General features: G+C 39.2%; 1 protein-coding gene across 1 annotated transcript in view; it reads right to left on the reverse strand.

Annotated features, from left to right (window-relative positions):
• kcnh5b (potassium voltage-gated channel, subfamily H (eag-related), member 5b) overlaps window positions 1-17,540 on the reverse strand; it is a 53,408-nt gene that overhangs the window by 12,155 nt on the left and 23,713 nt on the right. The window contains exons 7-10 of the mRNA XM_067385500.1: window positions 15,677-16,106; window positions 8,863-9,062; window positions 8,521-8,773; window positions 3,054-3,250 (exon numbers count right to left, since the gene is read on the reverse strand). Of these exons, the coding sequence (XP_067241601.1) occupies window positions 3,054-3,250; window positions 8,521-8,773; window positions 8,863-9,062; window positions 15,677-16,106 (1,080 nt within the window). The remainder of the gene's footprint in view (window positions 1-3,053; window positions 3,251-8,520; window positions 8,774-8,862; window positions 9,063-15,676; window positions 16,107-17,540) is intronic.

Genomic DNA, 17,540 nt, shown 5'->3' on the forward strand with positions numbered 1-17,540 from the left:
GGTGATAAAGGAAAGAAAAGTGGAAATGAAGAGTGAGTAACAACAAGAAAAAAGATTGAACAGTAGAGGGAAAAAGGACTGAACATGAGAAAGAAAGAAAGAGGAAGGGAGAGTGAAAATCTTAGCTCAAGGATACACACCAACATACTAAAAGGATTTTTCCATGGGTTTCCCCTCCTTGACACTACTGACCCAGTTCTAACCATAATTCCCTGATGGCCATGACACATCTTCATACTTTGTACTGTATCCAATAAGATTAGTGGAATTGATGGCAATTGTGGCTTATATCCAATCAGAGCTCTAACAGCTTAAAGGGTTAGTTAACCTATTTATTTACCCTCATATAATTTATTTTTGTTTACACATGATGATTTCTTCAATAAATTCAAGTTCGATTTGCAGAAAAAAAAATAAAAAATACACCATAAATTCCAAGTCTTCTAAAAATCATACGGTAGCTTTCTGCAAGGAACATATCAAAATTTAATTTTCCCCTCCGCATGGCTCTTATCTAAAGCGACTTTTGGACTACTTTGATGATAACACTTATATTGCATTTTTCCCAGTAAAAATATATATCCACTTTAATAATAGAAAAAACAGCAGCTCAGGCACACACAAAACAAAGTCGCCATAGTCTACATTTTTGGAACGACACGAGGGTCAAATAACAGAATTTTCATTTTTAGCTTAACAATGCCTTGGGTTGGCTATGTAGTATGATCCAAAGAATGATGTGAGACAGAATGAATAAAGATATACTTTAATGAACGCCAAGAGATTAACGCATACAACACCACTACCATAACTTCAACATAAGACAATGAACCAAGGAGAACTGAAGGCTTAAATACAAAGAGAATGATGATTAACAGAATGGGGAACTAATCACAAACAATAGTAACAAACAAGAACTCAGGCAATGATAATGACAATGAAACTAAACAAGACTGATACTAAACACAATCGTGTTTAGCATGCATTCCCATGCAATCTGAGGGAGGAGGGAGGGAGGAAGGGAGGGTGGTGGCTCTGAAGGAGGATGAGGAGCAGGCAAAGGAAAACACCATTGAGACGAAGACCAGGGAGGAGATAAAGGTGGAAGGAGTCAGAGTAGAGACAGGAAGTACCAGAGAATAGACGGGACAAGCAGAAGGATGACCCAGAGCCATAACATGAAGGACCACAGTGGAGACAATGGAGGGAGGAGCCATGGTGGAGCCTTAGTAGAAGTGGCAGGCGGAACCAGGGAGACAACTGACTGAGGTGGAGACTGTGGATGTGAAGATCAAGGCAGAGCCGAAGAGCGAGCCTGACAGAGTTGGACACGTGGACTTGACAGATGAGGGTGTAGACTGTGGGAGTAAGGACAATGATTGACCTGAAGGGAGGGAGGAGACTGGCGGAGCCAGAAGGGTGGAGGAACGAGGCAAAGCTACTGACTCAGAAGTCCATGGTTGAGCCAGAGCGATGATAGACCAAGGTGGAGCCAGAGGAATGAGGGAGCCCGATGGAGCCTGAGGGATGGCAGTCCATGGTAGAGCTAAGAGAGCAATGAGCCAAGGTGGAGCCAGTGGTTTAGAGGGCCGAGGTGGAGTCCACCCACCCTCCCATGGATAAGGTAGATGGAGCTGAGGGATCCATGAGCCAAGGCAGAGCTGATGACTAGGAAGCCCTAGGAAGTGGATCTGTGAAGCATAGCAGAACCTCTGGAAAAGCTGAGAGGCTGAAAGGAGACAGTGGAGATGAGGCAGAGAAACTGGATGGCTTTAGCAGTTGAGGAGGGAGAGGGAGGCTGGGCGGGACCATCCGCAATGAAGGAGACTTAATACTGGGCATAACCAGCGATGAATTGGAGCTGGGCTTATCCAGCAATGATTGGGAGGACTTGGAACTGGGCTTAACCAGTGACGAATTGGACATATCCAGCAATGACTGAGAAAATATGGCACTGGCTGGGACCAGCAGTGACTGAAATGCAGAAAAAAAACTCATCCAGCTCATCATATACCATATCCAGTGATGACTAATACAATATGGAACTGGATGGGAACACCGGTGACTGAAGCAAAAGCCTTCTCATCCAGCTCATCACACAATATAATTCACCCAGCTTTATCTACCTTATCCATGGGAGGGTGGGTGGTGCTCCAAACCATTTCCACAAACTCTGCTAAAATGCCCTCAATGACGGTCGTTGTTTCCAGCTCACACACACAGCCTATGGCAATCACTCTGGCTCCATCTTCGTGGTGGGCTCGGGCCCATCCGAGGTGGGCATGGCTGACTGCTGTCTGGGCTCTGGGTCTGGGGTGATGTTGGCGATTCCCTTGTCAGTGAGGCAGATGGTAAACAGAGTCATTTCGGACAAGCACCCATTCCACAAACTCAGCCAATGACCCTTGAGGACCATCTCTGGACAGGCGTGCCAGAGTACGCTCATTCAAGCTAGCTCGAAAAAACACAGCGGGAGTGATCCGGGGAATGGGTAAGGCACAACCAGGTCTAAAAAGTCTCTTGTGTGGTCCTCGAGGGAACTGTTTTCCTGCTCTAGGCAGGGCATTCGCTGATCTTCTTATGGTCTCGTGTTCTGTCACGGGTTGGTTGTGTAGTATGATCCAAAGACGATGATGTGTAAAGCAGAATGAATAAAGATATACTTTAATGAACACCAAGAGATAAACGCATACAATACCACTAACATAACTTCAGTATGAGACAATGAACCAAGGAGAACTAAAGGCATAAATACACAAAGGATGATGATGATGAACAAAACGGGGAACATGTGAGAACAGGTGAGTTAACATTGTAATGAACAATGAACAGGGCTCAGAAATGGACAGGGCAAACAATAAAGAGCCTCCTGACTGACATGGGAAAGCACAATGGTTCAGCATAAAGAAAAAATAGGACAAGTAATTAGACTGAATTAAGCTGAACACGGACAAACAAAGGAGTCTGAAATGTTGGTCTATGGGAACACTGACAACCCTATCAAAAACAAAGAGATATAACATACGAGAAGTGTACTTGCTAATGTTTCTCACCCTTTTGCGTAGGTTGCAGGTGAGAATGAGGTTTCGGGAGAAGGAGTTGGCAAACGCTGTGTAAAAGTCCAACACCTTCAACAGGGCTTCTCTCTTTATGATGTGAAGATCACAGTATGTTAATGCTCGAACATTAGCACATGAGTGGGCCAAAGTCGTCTCCTTCCAAAACACATCGCCAAACACGTCCCCTTTACCTGAGAGAGCAAAAGGACAAAAGGATCAGAGAATATGCAAAGGGAAGATTATAAAGATATTTAAGAGAGCAAAGAGTTATAGTGAGATCAGACTGCTTTAATTGGTGCCAATCAAAAGTATAATCTCACAGCATGGTTGAGCAGCAGAATGATCAAATCTGACATTTCAATTAAAATGTTCTTCATAGATCTAGAGACAGGCACCAACCTGAGCAGGGGAATTACTTGACTGTACTGGGAAAATTTTAGATTACTCCACTTAAAATGAGTGATTAACCTAATGACAGTTTTGGATTACTCACTTTTCTTTCATTCTGAACTATATATGCATTTATTTCTTGAGTGGAGCTCAATAAAGCCAATTAATAACTTTGCTTAATGAGCAGACAGAAACAGCCTCATGTCATTACAAACCTGCATGACTTTCTTCTGCAAAAGCCAAGAAATTACCAACTTTTGTTAAAAAAGAGCAGCTTGGGCATTCTTTAAAACGTCTTTTGTGTTCAACAGAAGAAAGAAAATCAAATGAGTTTGGAACAACATGAGGGTGAGTAAATGACTGAATTTTCATTTTCTAGTGAAAGCATTAAAGTAACTGAATTAGCGTCAAATCTTTTCATCCATTTTGTGATGTATATCTGAGTGAAATGGATTATCGTAGGGTGTGGAATTGGTTCAATTCATCAACTGTTGACTGGATGGAGGCAGATTTGAATGTGGGATTGATTGTAAGAGAGGGACTGGGTTTTTGAAGAAGTCCAGCATACGTCACCAAAGAGAAGTCTTTTTTACAACCTCAAAAAAAAAGAAAAAAGAAAGATGAATTGCTCATAATAAGATCAATAACATGCATTTAGAAAATAGATGGGGTGGATTACCATTCCATGCCAACTTCAAATTTTAAGGCCAAAAGGAAATTAAAACTATTTAGAAAGTCAATAAATGTAAAGCACGAAAGTCAATAAACTTAAGGCTCAAGTATCACTCTTTAATTATCTTTTACTTTCAGAACTGACAGAGACTGAGCAAAAGAGCCAAGAAACACTGAGAGACAGTAAGAAAGCATGGATAATTGCTGCATTAGATGAATGTGGTATTATCAGAGAGGAGTGTAACTGTCCCTCCCCTTTTTTAGATGCCGAAGATCAATAGCACACTGATCTCTCCCATCACTTTCCACAGATCCTCGGCGCCAGAGACTCAAAATAGACCTTCAACCTTCAAGTGCCAACCCTGCACTGATTCCATAGGATGCAGCAGTGCTGAACATGCAGTTGCCACAAAAAAACTGGGCAAATCAAAAACCTTTTTGGCTGATTCAAAAAGAAGTTTCTTGTTTTCAGGATAATATTTTTGATGCTGAGCTCAGCATAATCTCACCACAGATATCATCTGTCACAGGTGTTTGCCCTGCCAATTAAAGACTTATTTCTAGTAGCAAAACATATTTAATTGGCTGCACATGCCAGACCAATTAAACCACAATTAGCAGCTTGGAATGCATGAACACATGCGCTCTAATTAACCTTTCAAAGCAAAACTGAAAAATCCTCTTTTGCTTATTTTGCTGAAAACTGAAAAATCCTCTTTTGCTTATTACAAAAAATAAGTTGTTTCTCACATGGTCAAGGGGTTTATTTTGATTCAAACATACTGTGTGCGGCAGTCGGCAGATCTGGTCTGCAGAGACTGGCAAGAGCTCCACTGAGAGTTTGAAGACAGTCATAGTACCCTGAAGAGGCTGTGGGGATTCACAGTTTATCTCAGACAGAAGCCACCAAACATGGTCTCCAAGGAGTCATGTGTTACCATGGCACCCTGTTGCCACGTGGGGACAGTTAAACCCATACCTTCAGGATCTGTTCTGTAATATTTTATAATACTTTTATAGTATGTGTAGAGGTTGAGAATGGTACAGTAGGTGAAATATGCAAATAGGCAAATATGCAGCGGAAAATGAGGCTCTGAAACCAAACCAAATTTAAAGGGATAGTTTACCCATAAGTGAAATGTGTCATCATTTACTCAACGTCATGTTGTTTCAAACCAGTATGAGTTTCAATAGTTCACTTTAGACATTCTAATGACTATAAGTAATTTTGCAACTAACTCTCATTAGATTATTAATAGACTGTTAGGTTAGGATTAGAGTTAGGGTTAGTAGAATACAATAAATTGACCTGTACTTGCAAAGTTACTTATAGTCAGTAGAATGTCTGTTGGGGGAAGTGTTAGCAGATATTAAGCTCTAATGTGATTACTCTAATGATGGGTGATGGAATGATTTGAAAGCCCTGTTTTTATGATGTAGTGTGCACTGTGAAAACAAAGGTATTTGAAAACAATGATGCATGTTTAGTCATGTGACGTATATTGTACCCATAGGTATCTATGGTTATACCAGCATTGTTGTGCCTGCTATTTGTTGTGATATTCATGTTTTTAGAAATAAATGTTACTTTGTGCAATCTTCACTGCTACAAAGATTCCAGAAAATAGAGTGGTGGAACTATGACGCATTTTTGTACACTTCCGGTTTCTCCAATGCTTTTTTTTAAAGGGTTTTTTGGTTAAATGGCTGAAATAAGGTCCGTGATTAACACAAGCTCCAGATACTTTCACGTTTTATTCTATGACATAAAATACATCAGTATTTACCTACCTGTGATATTTTAAAGCTGTTTTAAAAATGACCTCATTATGCTTATAATTGCAGTCTTATAAACTATTCTAACTCAAACTTTTAGGGAAAATGTTTTTAGATTAAGACTGAAAAGAAAGAGTTGTCGGAAGCTTAGTCGTGTGATCGTGGTGTAGTTCGCTTATACGCTTATACCTATACCTTTTTGCTTCTGGCTACTGCATTTAGGCTTCAAAATTCATAAAAGTTGTGTTCATCTGTAAAAATTATCTTGATGGACAAAACGTGTAAGGATCATAAACTTTTATTAAAGACAGAGCTTATTTTTTGTGATAATCTAAAAGCCTATGGGAAAATCCTATTGGTTTTTTCGAGAGAACCAGCGTGATGGTCTAAAAAGTGACATCATAGTCCTAACACTCTATTGATGTCCTGTGGCAAAACATGAGAGAAACTGAGTTTTAGACTATACACGGAATAGTGATTTTGAGTGTGACCTGGACGTACCAGTACAGTAATTTGTGGGATATTTTGCTTAGAAAATGATCATCCCAGAAAAATAGCATGAGATCTTTATTATGTCTGGTCTCTCAGCATCATCTTAGTGATCTTTTATTACATTTATGCATATGCGGTAAGAAATTTAAATGTAATCTGATGTTTCAGTGTGGAAGAGTAACTGTTGGAAAACACTTAAAAACACTAAAGGTGATGATACACTGGGCAACTTTTTGAGCAATGTAGCCGAGCAACGTTGCTTGGGCACTTTCCCATTGAGAATGAGCAACAAATTTATATCTGGATACGTTAGATCGGTTGTGGGCAATTTTTTGAGATCCTCCAATCAGAATGTTAGCAGCTGATCACGTGACCGGTTCGGAGATTTCAGAAAAAAATTCAAACAAGATGGCGGCCCTCTCAGCAGCAGAGGAGCGGAGAAAAAGAGTGTGAACATATCTTTTTACGCTAGTAAGTTGTCATGCGTCAACCCAAAACAGGGAATTTACCTCATGTATTGCTTAAAATACCAACAACTGTCCAAAGTAATGCGTGTAAGCTGTAATTAAGCCACTGAATGTTTTCAGTTAAATACTAAAAAGACGGAGTTAGTTTAACGTATGTAGTAGCGTAGGTTGTAGGGCGTATGGCACATGAATGTAGCTTTTGATGCGATCGATGCAGGTTCGAATCCGCCTTTTGCTGAACTCGCTCTTCTCCCTTTTTCTATCACAAATCAGAACGGAAAGGCATTTATTTCTAATAAAAATGAAGAAAATATTTGAACAGTTGAAATAAAGTGCCTATAAGTGTTTATAGTAAGGTATTTATTGAGTTGGCAATAGATTTGTCTGTTGCCCTAATTAGTTGCCCTGTGTCTCATCAGGTTGCCCGTTGACGGCAACATTGCCCAGCAATATTGCTCAAAAAGTTGCCACGTGTATCATCACCTTAAGAGAGCGCTTATAAAAGAAAACGCCGTTTTCAAACGTATTCGGATTAATGTATACTGAGATACTTTTGAAATATCTTCTTTTGTGTTCCACAGAAGAAAGAAAATGGTGATGGTGAGTAAATTATGCCAGAATCTCCATTTTGGGAGAAGAATCCATTTAAGTAAACAAGTGACTGTTGGGTATGTTTTTCCTTCATTTACGCACGTTTACAACAGTTCTGTTGAAGACGGTCCAGTGAAAATTGTTTTGGGTAAATGTGAGCCATATGGATAAATGTGACTAATGTCTTAATTTCTTTTCATTTGTCTCCTGTAGAGCCGCACAGCTCTGCACCTCGCTAACTCAGCTCCCCAGGAGCCCATCTTTCTCTGCCCAGACACCCACCAAACTCCTGGGCACACAGAGACACGGTGGGTCCAGGCCTCCTGCCGAGCTGGAGGAGAGACAAGGCCTCAACTTAGCTGCCATTAGAGATTAATGATTAATGTCGCTGTATGGTTCCGTTGCTGTGACGACTCAAGGGAGAATGAAAATGCGACAGTCTAATGCGATTTCAGTGAAGCAGCTGATTGAAAGTTTGAAAGTGAGATGGAGTTAGTAATGGAAGTCAGTCTGATAGCTGGAGATTCAATCAAAATCAAATTAATGATGTCAAAAAGATTTTTCATCTTTGAGAAGCATATGCTGGTTTTGTTCTGTTGTGTCACAAATCACTGTTCCTGCTTTTTAAAATAGTTTCTCATCACCATGACAACCAAAATGCATTTCTAATCTAGAAGTCAAACTCTGACAGCAAGAAATAACAGATACTGAGAGATGCTAATCCATGGACAAAAAGTCCAAAGCATGTATTAAACCGGGTACACGCTGTATGATAATAGTCTTTTACGACTGTTGCTTGTCAGACTGTACGAACATGATCCCCGCTGTAAGCCGTGTCTCATTGTTGGATCTCAGTAGTTATTAATGTCAGACTGTACAAGACGCGTTAAAAATGGACTCGTCCGGATTTTATATCATCAATCCGTGACACATTCGATGACTGTGAGCTGCATTTAAATGAGTAAATCTTTTAGGATTCACAAAATTTGTCTCAGACAGCTAAATCATGGCCGAAATGTTACAGTGTGAACCCAGCTTAAATCAGAGCTTTTAAAAAGAGTTACCATACGAACCCAGTATAGCGATGACCTCGTCATCCTGGATGACCTCCAGTGATCCTGACACCACAAAGCAGAGCAGGTCCACGCTTTCACCGGCATGGAAGATGAGGTCACCAGGGGCGGAGTGTATCATTTGGAACTCCACAGCTAATGAGCGCAAACATCCGTCACTGGCCAATCGGAACGCTGGGTGCTCGTTGAACACCTTCCTGTTCAGGTGCACGCAGATATCCGCCCGCATGTCTTTGGGACAGATGGAGAGCACCTGTGCACAGATGAATTTCCAATATAGAATTTTCCAAGAATGATATCAAAAACTTCAATAATGCACCTTCACCTGCACCTTCACCTCACCTTCTCTGTGTCGATGCCTTTGGACATGGACCACGTGGAGACGATGTAATCCATCACTCTCTCGCTGAGGCCTTTGGGCACCTGGTAGAGCTTGAGGAAATCCCGCACGTTATTCAGCATTTCGTGGTAACGGTTGGTGTTTGCATACATCTGCTGGAAAATGGTTGTCACATTACCGAAGATGGTGGCGTAAAGGAGAGCTATAGGACAAGAGGAGGGAAAAAGACAAATAGATACTGGTCAGGGGTGCATTTCCCTAAAAGCCAATTATGTCCATCGTTAGCCAACTATGGTCGCAAGTTCCATTGAACTCTATTGGTAACGACGGAACATGCTACCACCAGTGGCTTGCACCCCAGACCAATTTGATATGATAAAGCAAATTAACTCTGGTCAAGCTGTAAGAATATTACATAAAATCTTTCATTTTGGGGGTCTGAATATGTGGCAGACATAAGTACCTAAATTAATCCTTCAATCAAAAAAGAAAATTTTTTACCATTTTAAATAAATAAATTTAAATAAACTGTTAAATATACAATTACAGTTCATTTGATATCCTCTTTTGTCTTCCACAGAAGAAATAAATACATACAGGTTTGGAAAGACATGAGGGCGAAGAAATGTTCATTTGACAGAAATTTAATTTTTGGGTATACTATGCCTATCAATCAATCAATCCATCAATAATTGAAATTATCGGGGAAAAAAAAAATTCAAAATTATTTGTACAAATGTATTTTTTAACATTTAAATAAATTCTTAAAATGTAACAATGTACATTTTGCATTAACTAAAACAGACAGTAATTGTTGTGTCAAATATTTCATAATATGTACAATTGAGTATTTTCAAATGTCACTTTTAATAAGAATTAATTTCCAAATAACATATACTGGACAAATTATGCATTTACATAAAAAACATGTTTGATCTTCCGCAAGAGGTTTGTTCTCAAATGTCAGGTTCAGTTCAACTTCTGTTTATGTTGGCTGATCAATGTTTGTTTATATGTGAATAAAAGCCTAAATTATATCTGTTCATTATATAGTTAAAGTTATCGAGTCTCTTCAGAAAATTTGGACTAAACCGCTCAATTCATATGGATTAGTTTTACGATCTCTTTATGAACGTTTTGAAGCATCAAAGTGTCAGTTGCGTAGCTGTCTATGGAGGGAGAGAAATCTCTCAGATTTCATCAAAATGATCTTCATTTGTGTTCTTAAGATGAACTAAAGTCTTACAGGTTTAGAACAATATGAGGGTAATTAATGACAGAATTTTCATTTTTGGGTGAACTAACCCTTTAAGTGCTTAACAAAAGCACTTGAATTAGTTAATCCAGAATTATACCTTTATTATATTTAGACTAGTTATGACAGTGGTGATCTGTAAATCCTTGTAGATCGAAGTCAGACATTTCTCTGTAAGTACACAATGTAAACTTCTGCTCCAGTTTTTATTGCCTTTCTCATGTGTTACCACGGTATCTCCGGTCCTCATCTCTATGGCAACCTTCCCTGAAATAGCTTTCCAAATACTTCCACTCACAACCAATAAGAGAAGAGCGGGAACAGAGAAGAAAGAGAAATAGATGGAATATGATGAGATAAAAATGGATGATGAAAAGCCAAAGAAATGGCCAAGTTAGAACAGAAAAAAACAGATAGGGGGAAAACAGGAGGCAGATGGGAAGGCTGAAGAGAGTGAGTTTGAGGGGGATTTCTTCTCTTAGTGTCTTTCCGATTCTGTTTTGGGTATCATCCATCTGACTCACCTATACTGAGAGAAAGTAATTATAATTAAAGAAACCTCACACACAACTGTGACCAAAATATTAACTTCATAAATACACAAAACATATATGAATGTCATTTTAAAAGAAAGAATTACACATTAACACATTAAAGGTGGACTTCCATGCAAGATGTGAGCAAATCGTTGAATCAGTAATTGTATGAATCAGTTTGGTGAAACAAGATGTTTGATCAAACTCGAGAACTGAACTGAACTTAGCAACTCTAATGCCATTTTTGTAACTGAATTTTTAAATTAATGCTATGCTATTGAAGCATATCTTAACACTGGCATAAAAGAAATGCACTGAAAAAAGTCTAATAACTCTTTAATGGCCAATATAATGTGCAGAAAAAACATCAGATTAACTCGCCTGCAAGAGACACTATATTGCCAAAAGTATTGGGACACCCCTCCAAATCATTGAATTCAGGTGTTCCAATCACTTCCACAGAGCAGGGTCAGCGCATGCTGAGGCACACAGTGCGCAGAAGTCACCAACTTTCTGCAGAGTCAATAGCTACAGATCTCCAACCTTCATGTGGCCTTCAGATTAGCTCAAGAACAGTGCGTATAGAGCTTCATGGAATTGGTTTCCATGGCCGAGCAGCTGCATCCAAGCCTTACATCACCAAGTGCAATGCAAAGCGCCGGATGCAGTGGTGTAAAGCACACCGCCACTGGACTCTAGAGCAGTGGAGACGTGTTCTCTGGAGTAACGAATCACGCTTCTCTGTCTGGCAATCCAATGGACGAGTCTGGGTTTGGCGGTTGCCAGGAGAACAGTACTTGCCTGACTGCATTATGACTGCATGGATGAGTGATTTTGGTGTGGAGGAACTTGACTGGCCTGCACTGACCTCAACCCGAAAGAACACCTTTGGAATGAATTAGAGCGGAGACTGTGAGCCAGGCCTTCTCGCCAACATCACTGCCTGACATCACAAATGTGCTTCTAGAAGAATGATCAAAAATTCCCATAAACACTCCTAAACCTTGTGGAAAGCCTTCCCAGAAGAGTTGAGGCTGTCATAGTTGCAAAGGGTGGGCCAACTCCATATTAAACCCTGCGGATTAAGAATAGGATGTCATTAAAGTTCATATGCACGTAAAGGCAGGCGTCCCAAAACTTTGAATATTTGATATATTTTCCAGCCCTAACTGGATGTGACAGTTCCTCAAAGTGACTTGTTATCATCAAAATCTGCTTGTTTTAAACAATTTGTCATAAATAAAAACATTAAAAACTAATCACATCATGAGGGATTTATCTGACATTTTTGAGTACAATACAACCATATCCCACCTCACATCACCCAGTGAGATTTTAAACTTTTTATCCAGGTGTAACTTCGGGGCAGAAATAGAGAAAGTTGTAGAGCAAATGGCAGGGATGGTGCATGAGGGAGAGTCTCGGGGGAGCCTGTAGAAACCACAACACATAATGAGGCCTTGTAGGACCTTACAACCACAGAGACAGACAGAGATGTGGGCAAGACAGGAATAAAGAAAAATAGAGGAAGACAGGAGATTAAGATCTTTAGCGAAACATGGAAACAAAAGAGAAAAAAATCTTGACTGAAGGATCTGGAGATGAAAACAATGCGTTCAGATAATTACAGATGGAGAAAGAGAGAATGGGGCTCTGCGCTGTGTACGAGCCTCGTCAAAGAGTCGGCAGAACAGCTAACTACAATTATTCTCTCCATTAATTGTGTACTGCTGTTTTTATTGGGCGTGTGTGATCATCTCCCCTTGACCAAACCAATGTGTTCTGAAGACCTTACAACATCATGAGCAGATCAACAGAGCCCTGTTAAAATGCCTAAGACCCAAAACATACTCGTTTCTGGCCTTACTCTGGCATTAATATAATTACGGGAAAAATCCATTGTTCTTACATTATTCTGACATAAGTATTTGCTGGTGTCACACTGCTTGTGTCACACTGAAAGCTGTATCTTGCTGTTACATTTCATGCGTCAGAAACCAAATCGGCATCAACAGAGCTCATTTGAGCATCCTCTTAAAGGTTCACAATGACCCATTAGTGTAATGAGCTTTTAAAATGACTCCTCCACCTGACTGATGATGTTAGAGAATATTACAGGTCAGGGAAACCGCTGTCTAGGTCAAAAGCAAGAAAATACCTGTTGACTCACAGATCCAAGGTTTTTTTGTTTTGTTTTTTTTACAAAAGAGAGGAAATGAAGATGATGAGTGGTAGGCAAGTCATATTTGAGTCAAAAATGCATGTAAGCCACAAGTAATCATATTTCTGCACATAATATAATATATAAGTCTAAATTATATAATACAAATTATAACTATTATAAAATATACACACATTAGCAAAAGTTTAGTTATTTTATTTTTATATTTATTTTAGTTTTTAAGTCTCTAAGGCCACATACACAGTTCAGTAAAATACAGGAGTGACAACCGCATTTACAGAAATTCTACTGTATGCAATGTGTACGGAACCGAACTGAACAACTCACATAGTTGTTAATGACGTTTTTTAACGAGATGTCTCCCTTCTGTATGCTGAATCACAGGGAAAGCATGAGCCTTGACTCATTCTAGTTGCCAGATCTTGCTAGTAAAATCAGCGACCAAGAACAAGCTCATAATAAACCGAAATAAATCCAAATGCTTTATGCTGAAAATAAGACCAAAATATCGCAATTCATGTCTGCTCAACTTTAATAACTTCATAAACCCGTTCGCTTTATGAGACGAGCTTAAACAACAAGCCCAAAAACTCTTATAATGTGACCATAGCAACATAAAAAGTGTGCGCTCTGTATGAAACAGGCTGTGCAAGCATAAACAAAACAGGTGACAAAACGTGCCTCCATCGACTGTGTTTAGTTAAAATTGCTGAAAATAATGAGTGTTTTGTCACTGCAATATTACTTTGGTCATTAATAGATACCAAACACGAGAGACGCCAGGACTGTCAATCATCGCATTTTCAAGAGTAAGTCATATTCCATATACACATTCACTCCCGCATTTAAATGCGGTTGTCACTCCTGAAACTTACAGTGTGTACGTGGCATAACGCTCACCAAGGTTGCATTTATTTGATCAAAAATACAGTAAAACAATATTGTGAAATATTTCAATTTAAAATAACTTTTCTATTTTTTATATATATTTTAAAATGTAATGTATTGCTTTGATGGCAAGGCTGAATTTTCAGCATCATTACTCCAGTCATCAGTGTCACATGATCCTTCAGAAATCATTCTTATATGCTGATTTAGTGCTCAAGAATAACTTAGCCTATTATTGTCATTGTTGAAAACAGTTGTGCTTAATATTTTGTGGAAACTGTGATACTTTATTTTCAGGATTCTTTGATGATTAGATGTTCAGCGTAAATGAGTACACCCCCTTTGAAAAGTAACATTTTAAACGATATCTCAATGAACACAAAAACAATTTCCAAAATGTTGACAAGACTAAGTTTAATATAACATCTGTTTAACTTATAACATGAAAGTAACATTAATACTATAACTTGGAGAACAAAATTTTCAGTTTTACTCAAATTAGGGTGACGTAAAAATGAGCACACCCCACTGAAGGTCTCTGGATCAAAGCTAAATTTTAGACTACAAATGTCTAATTTAACAAGAATTCAACCACAGGTGAGTCTAATTATTCATTACACAGGTGTCCAGCAGACATTTGACTATAAAATGGTGTTAAAACCCCATTCCATTTCATGCTGTCAGCAATGGCACCACATGGAAGATAAATATCACAAGATCTGCGAAAGTAAATAATTTCTTACACCAGAAAGGTGAAGGCTACAAGAAGATCAGCAAAGCTTTACTTATCAATCAGAATACTGTAGCAAAAGTGACTGTAGCAATTTACGCTGAGCACTGTATATGGTATGTATATATATTGTAAGTATACAATATATACGGTCTGTCTGACTACTTGATTCTGATTGGATGGAAAGTGTGCAATAAAACAGTTTAATGCACAGGTAGTTCAAAGTCAGTTTAATCACTGTTCTGTATTAATGCGCTGTTTTCCCTGAAACACACACACGTCACTCGCACACAGAGATTGGAGATCAAGCTGCGCACACGCAGAAACATTCAGAAGCACAGAAACTTGTCAATGCTGCTCCGTGACTAATAAATGTAATTTTACGCACTACTTTATCTCTGTCTGATTTTTTGACCCTTCCAGTCAAATATTACCCTGCAAACATCAATCACAGCTTTAAATTGTCAATAATGGAAATAACCATGGTATAAGTGGGATAATCCATGGCTATTCGGACAGTACTTTGTCTCTGAGGAGTGCAATCAAACCGCTTAATGCACAGATAGCCGTGGACTCTCCCTTACCTATGTATGCATGAGTGCGATTTGAATGCACTTCATGAAGGCAATCACCGGCTTCACGTCTGGCGATTATGTGTGATTATGGTTTTCTTGCACACTAAAGAAAAACTGTAAACTTAAAAAAGCCTGCTGAAAACATGGTTGTATGAGGCTTCCAAGAGTCAGTGCATGCCGGGGGTCAGTGAGCAGGGTTTCTATATGTTTGTGCGGTTCAGCAATCACACATGCAGATAATTATGACTGCATATCTGTTTAGTCTCCAGAGTGACTCCCCATGGCACACACAAATCTGGAGAAGGACATTAACAATGACTGGCCTCGTTCCTTCATTCTGGCCAGTTATATGTCCCTCTCTCCACCCATCTCTCTCTATTACTGTCTCTGAGTTTTTTTCTTAAGGAGATGTACTAGAAGCAAAGCACTGCTGTCTGGAGGATAGAGGGGCCAGATGAGATTAGTCTGAGTAACTCTGACAGAGGAGAGAATAAACAGAAAAAGAGTAAAGAAGCAAGAAAAGAGAAGAAAAGAGACCCTGTTTAACCTGGTATTAATATTTACTTTGGGAGATCTGATTTATCAGGTAATCTATCTCAACTGATCATTTTGTTCTAAGAAAGAAGACATTAAAGAAGACAATCACTCACATCCAACCATCATCATGGCCACAGAGAAGATCTTCTCTCCATCTGTAGTTGGTGCAATGTTTCCAAAGCCAATGGTGGTCAGGCTGGTCATGGTGAAATATAGTGACGTTATATACAGAGAGTCTTTCCCAGGACCGCCCTCCCATTGGCCAGTCCCACTGGCATTGAACCGGTACGGGGATCCAATGCTGGTGGCTAATTGGTAGAGCCAGCTGTCAGTCTTGATGGTGTTGGTTTGTTCATCAATGACCTCATAATCTCCAATGCTGTACCATATGCAGGCAAGCCAGTGGGCCACCAATCCAAACACACAAACGAGCAATACGAGCACAGCTGCACCATACTCCAGATAGTGGTCCAGTTTACGTGCAACACGACCCAATCGAAGCAGTCGAACTACCTTCAGAGAACTGAACAAGCTGCTGATGCCCTGGGGAAAAAAAGCAAAATAAAGATAGTTTGTATAGTATGGTTACACTTTATTTTGATAGTCCACTTTATACATTCTACTAACTTTGCTACCACATGTCAACTAATTCTCAGAGTATTAGTAGGCAGGTTAGGGTTAGTAGAATAAGTTGACATGTACTTGCAAAGCATCTTATAATGAGTAGAATGTCTGTTGGGGGAGCATCAAAATAAAGTGTTAGCAGATATACTTTGATGTTTTGTTCTACAATGTAAATCACACACATATTGAAAATCAGTTTCTGTCTTGGTCTGAGTATTTAAAGAGATGTTGCAGGAGACTAGGGCTCGATCCTTTGCATATGACCCCACATTGCTGAGTGTCCTTCAGACACTCACTAATGTCAGGTGTTAATCTTTTACTCTGTTTCTGAGCATTTGATGTTTGTATTGATCATCTTTGAGATGATTATGTAATTGGCATGATACATTTACCTGACTAATAAATTGTTACATTTGACTTTATTCTGACTTACTCTGAAATTATTGGCCTTAGTAGATTACGTTAAGTCCATAACCCAACAAATCTACGCTCAGGTTAGTAACGGACTAAAGTACAGTTTAGGTGGAGCAGTGGGGCACACCAACTGATATTTTAGAGCTCCAACTAGCACATTGGCATTAGTTAAGTATACTTAGACTGTGTAGGCTAATAATGGGTTTTTACCTTTTAGAGCAACAGAGTGTTGCTAGATCAATCTAAACAGGGAGGGCCTCAACCTCTGGTTATGGTGAGATTATTCTAACTAAGTGTCTGTGGGTAAACCACTGCGTGATTATGTAAAGTTACCACTAGAGGAAGCTAAATTGGTCAGCCTGATTTTATGGTAATGGTCATGGCCCCTAGTTAAAAGTAATCTTACCTTAATTCAGTGTGTTCAGATCTATGGGGACTAAATAAACGTATTCTAGAATGAGCAAAGTGGGTACGGCCTCTAGAATATTAGTCACCGCCTCTGTCTAATGACCAAGACTGATGAGATTGTGCGTATGAGATCGTATGCCCGGCCGGTGCGTTATAGAAATCCAAATGAACGAGTACAATAAGAGTAAAAAGTTAAATAGAATAATCAAATGTATAGCTAAATTGTTATACAAATGACCAATAATCAGTAGAGATTCTAAACTAAATTCGAGGTCATAATAAAATGGAGTCAGATAAAAGTTTACTTGGAATTAAACTACTTTGCCACACTGAAAAGACAGACCGGCAAGAAACCTTCCCCGTCCTGTGGGAAACCGCCATTGGACCGATTGGGCGGGCCTTACATAATCTAATCTAATCTAATAGAAATTATTTTTGGTATTGGTACTGTATATTACCATTGTTAATTGGATGCTGCATTGTAAAACAATGAGTGCTGGTATTCATTTTTTTCAGTCTTCACACACTTTA

Source organism: Chanodichthys erythropterus, chromosome 5, assembly GCF_024489055.1.
Source record: "Chanodichthys erythropterus isolate Z2021 chromosome 5, ASM2448905v1, whole genome shotgun sequence".
NCBI classification, from domain to species: Eukaryota; Metazoa; Chordata; class Actinopteri; order Cypriniformes; family Xenocyprididae; genus Chanodichthys; species Chanodichthys erythropterus.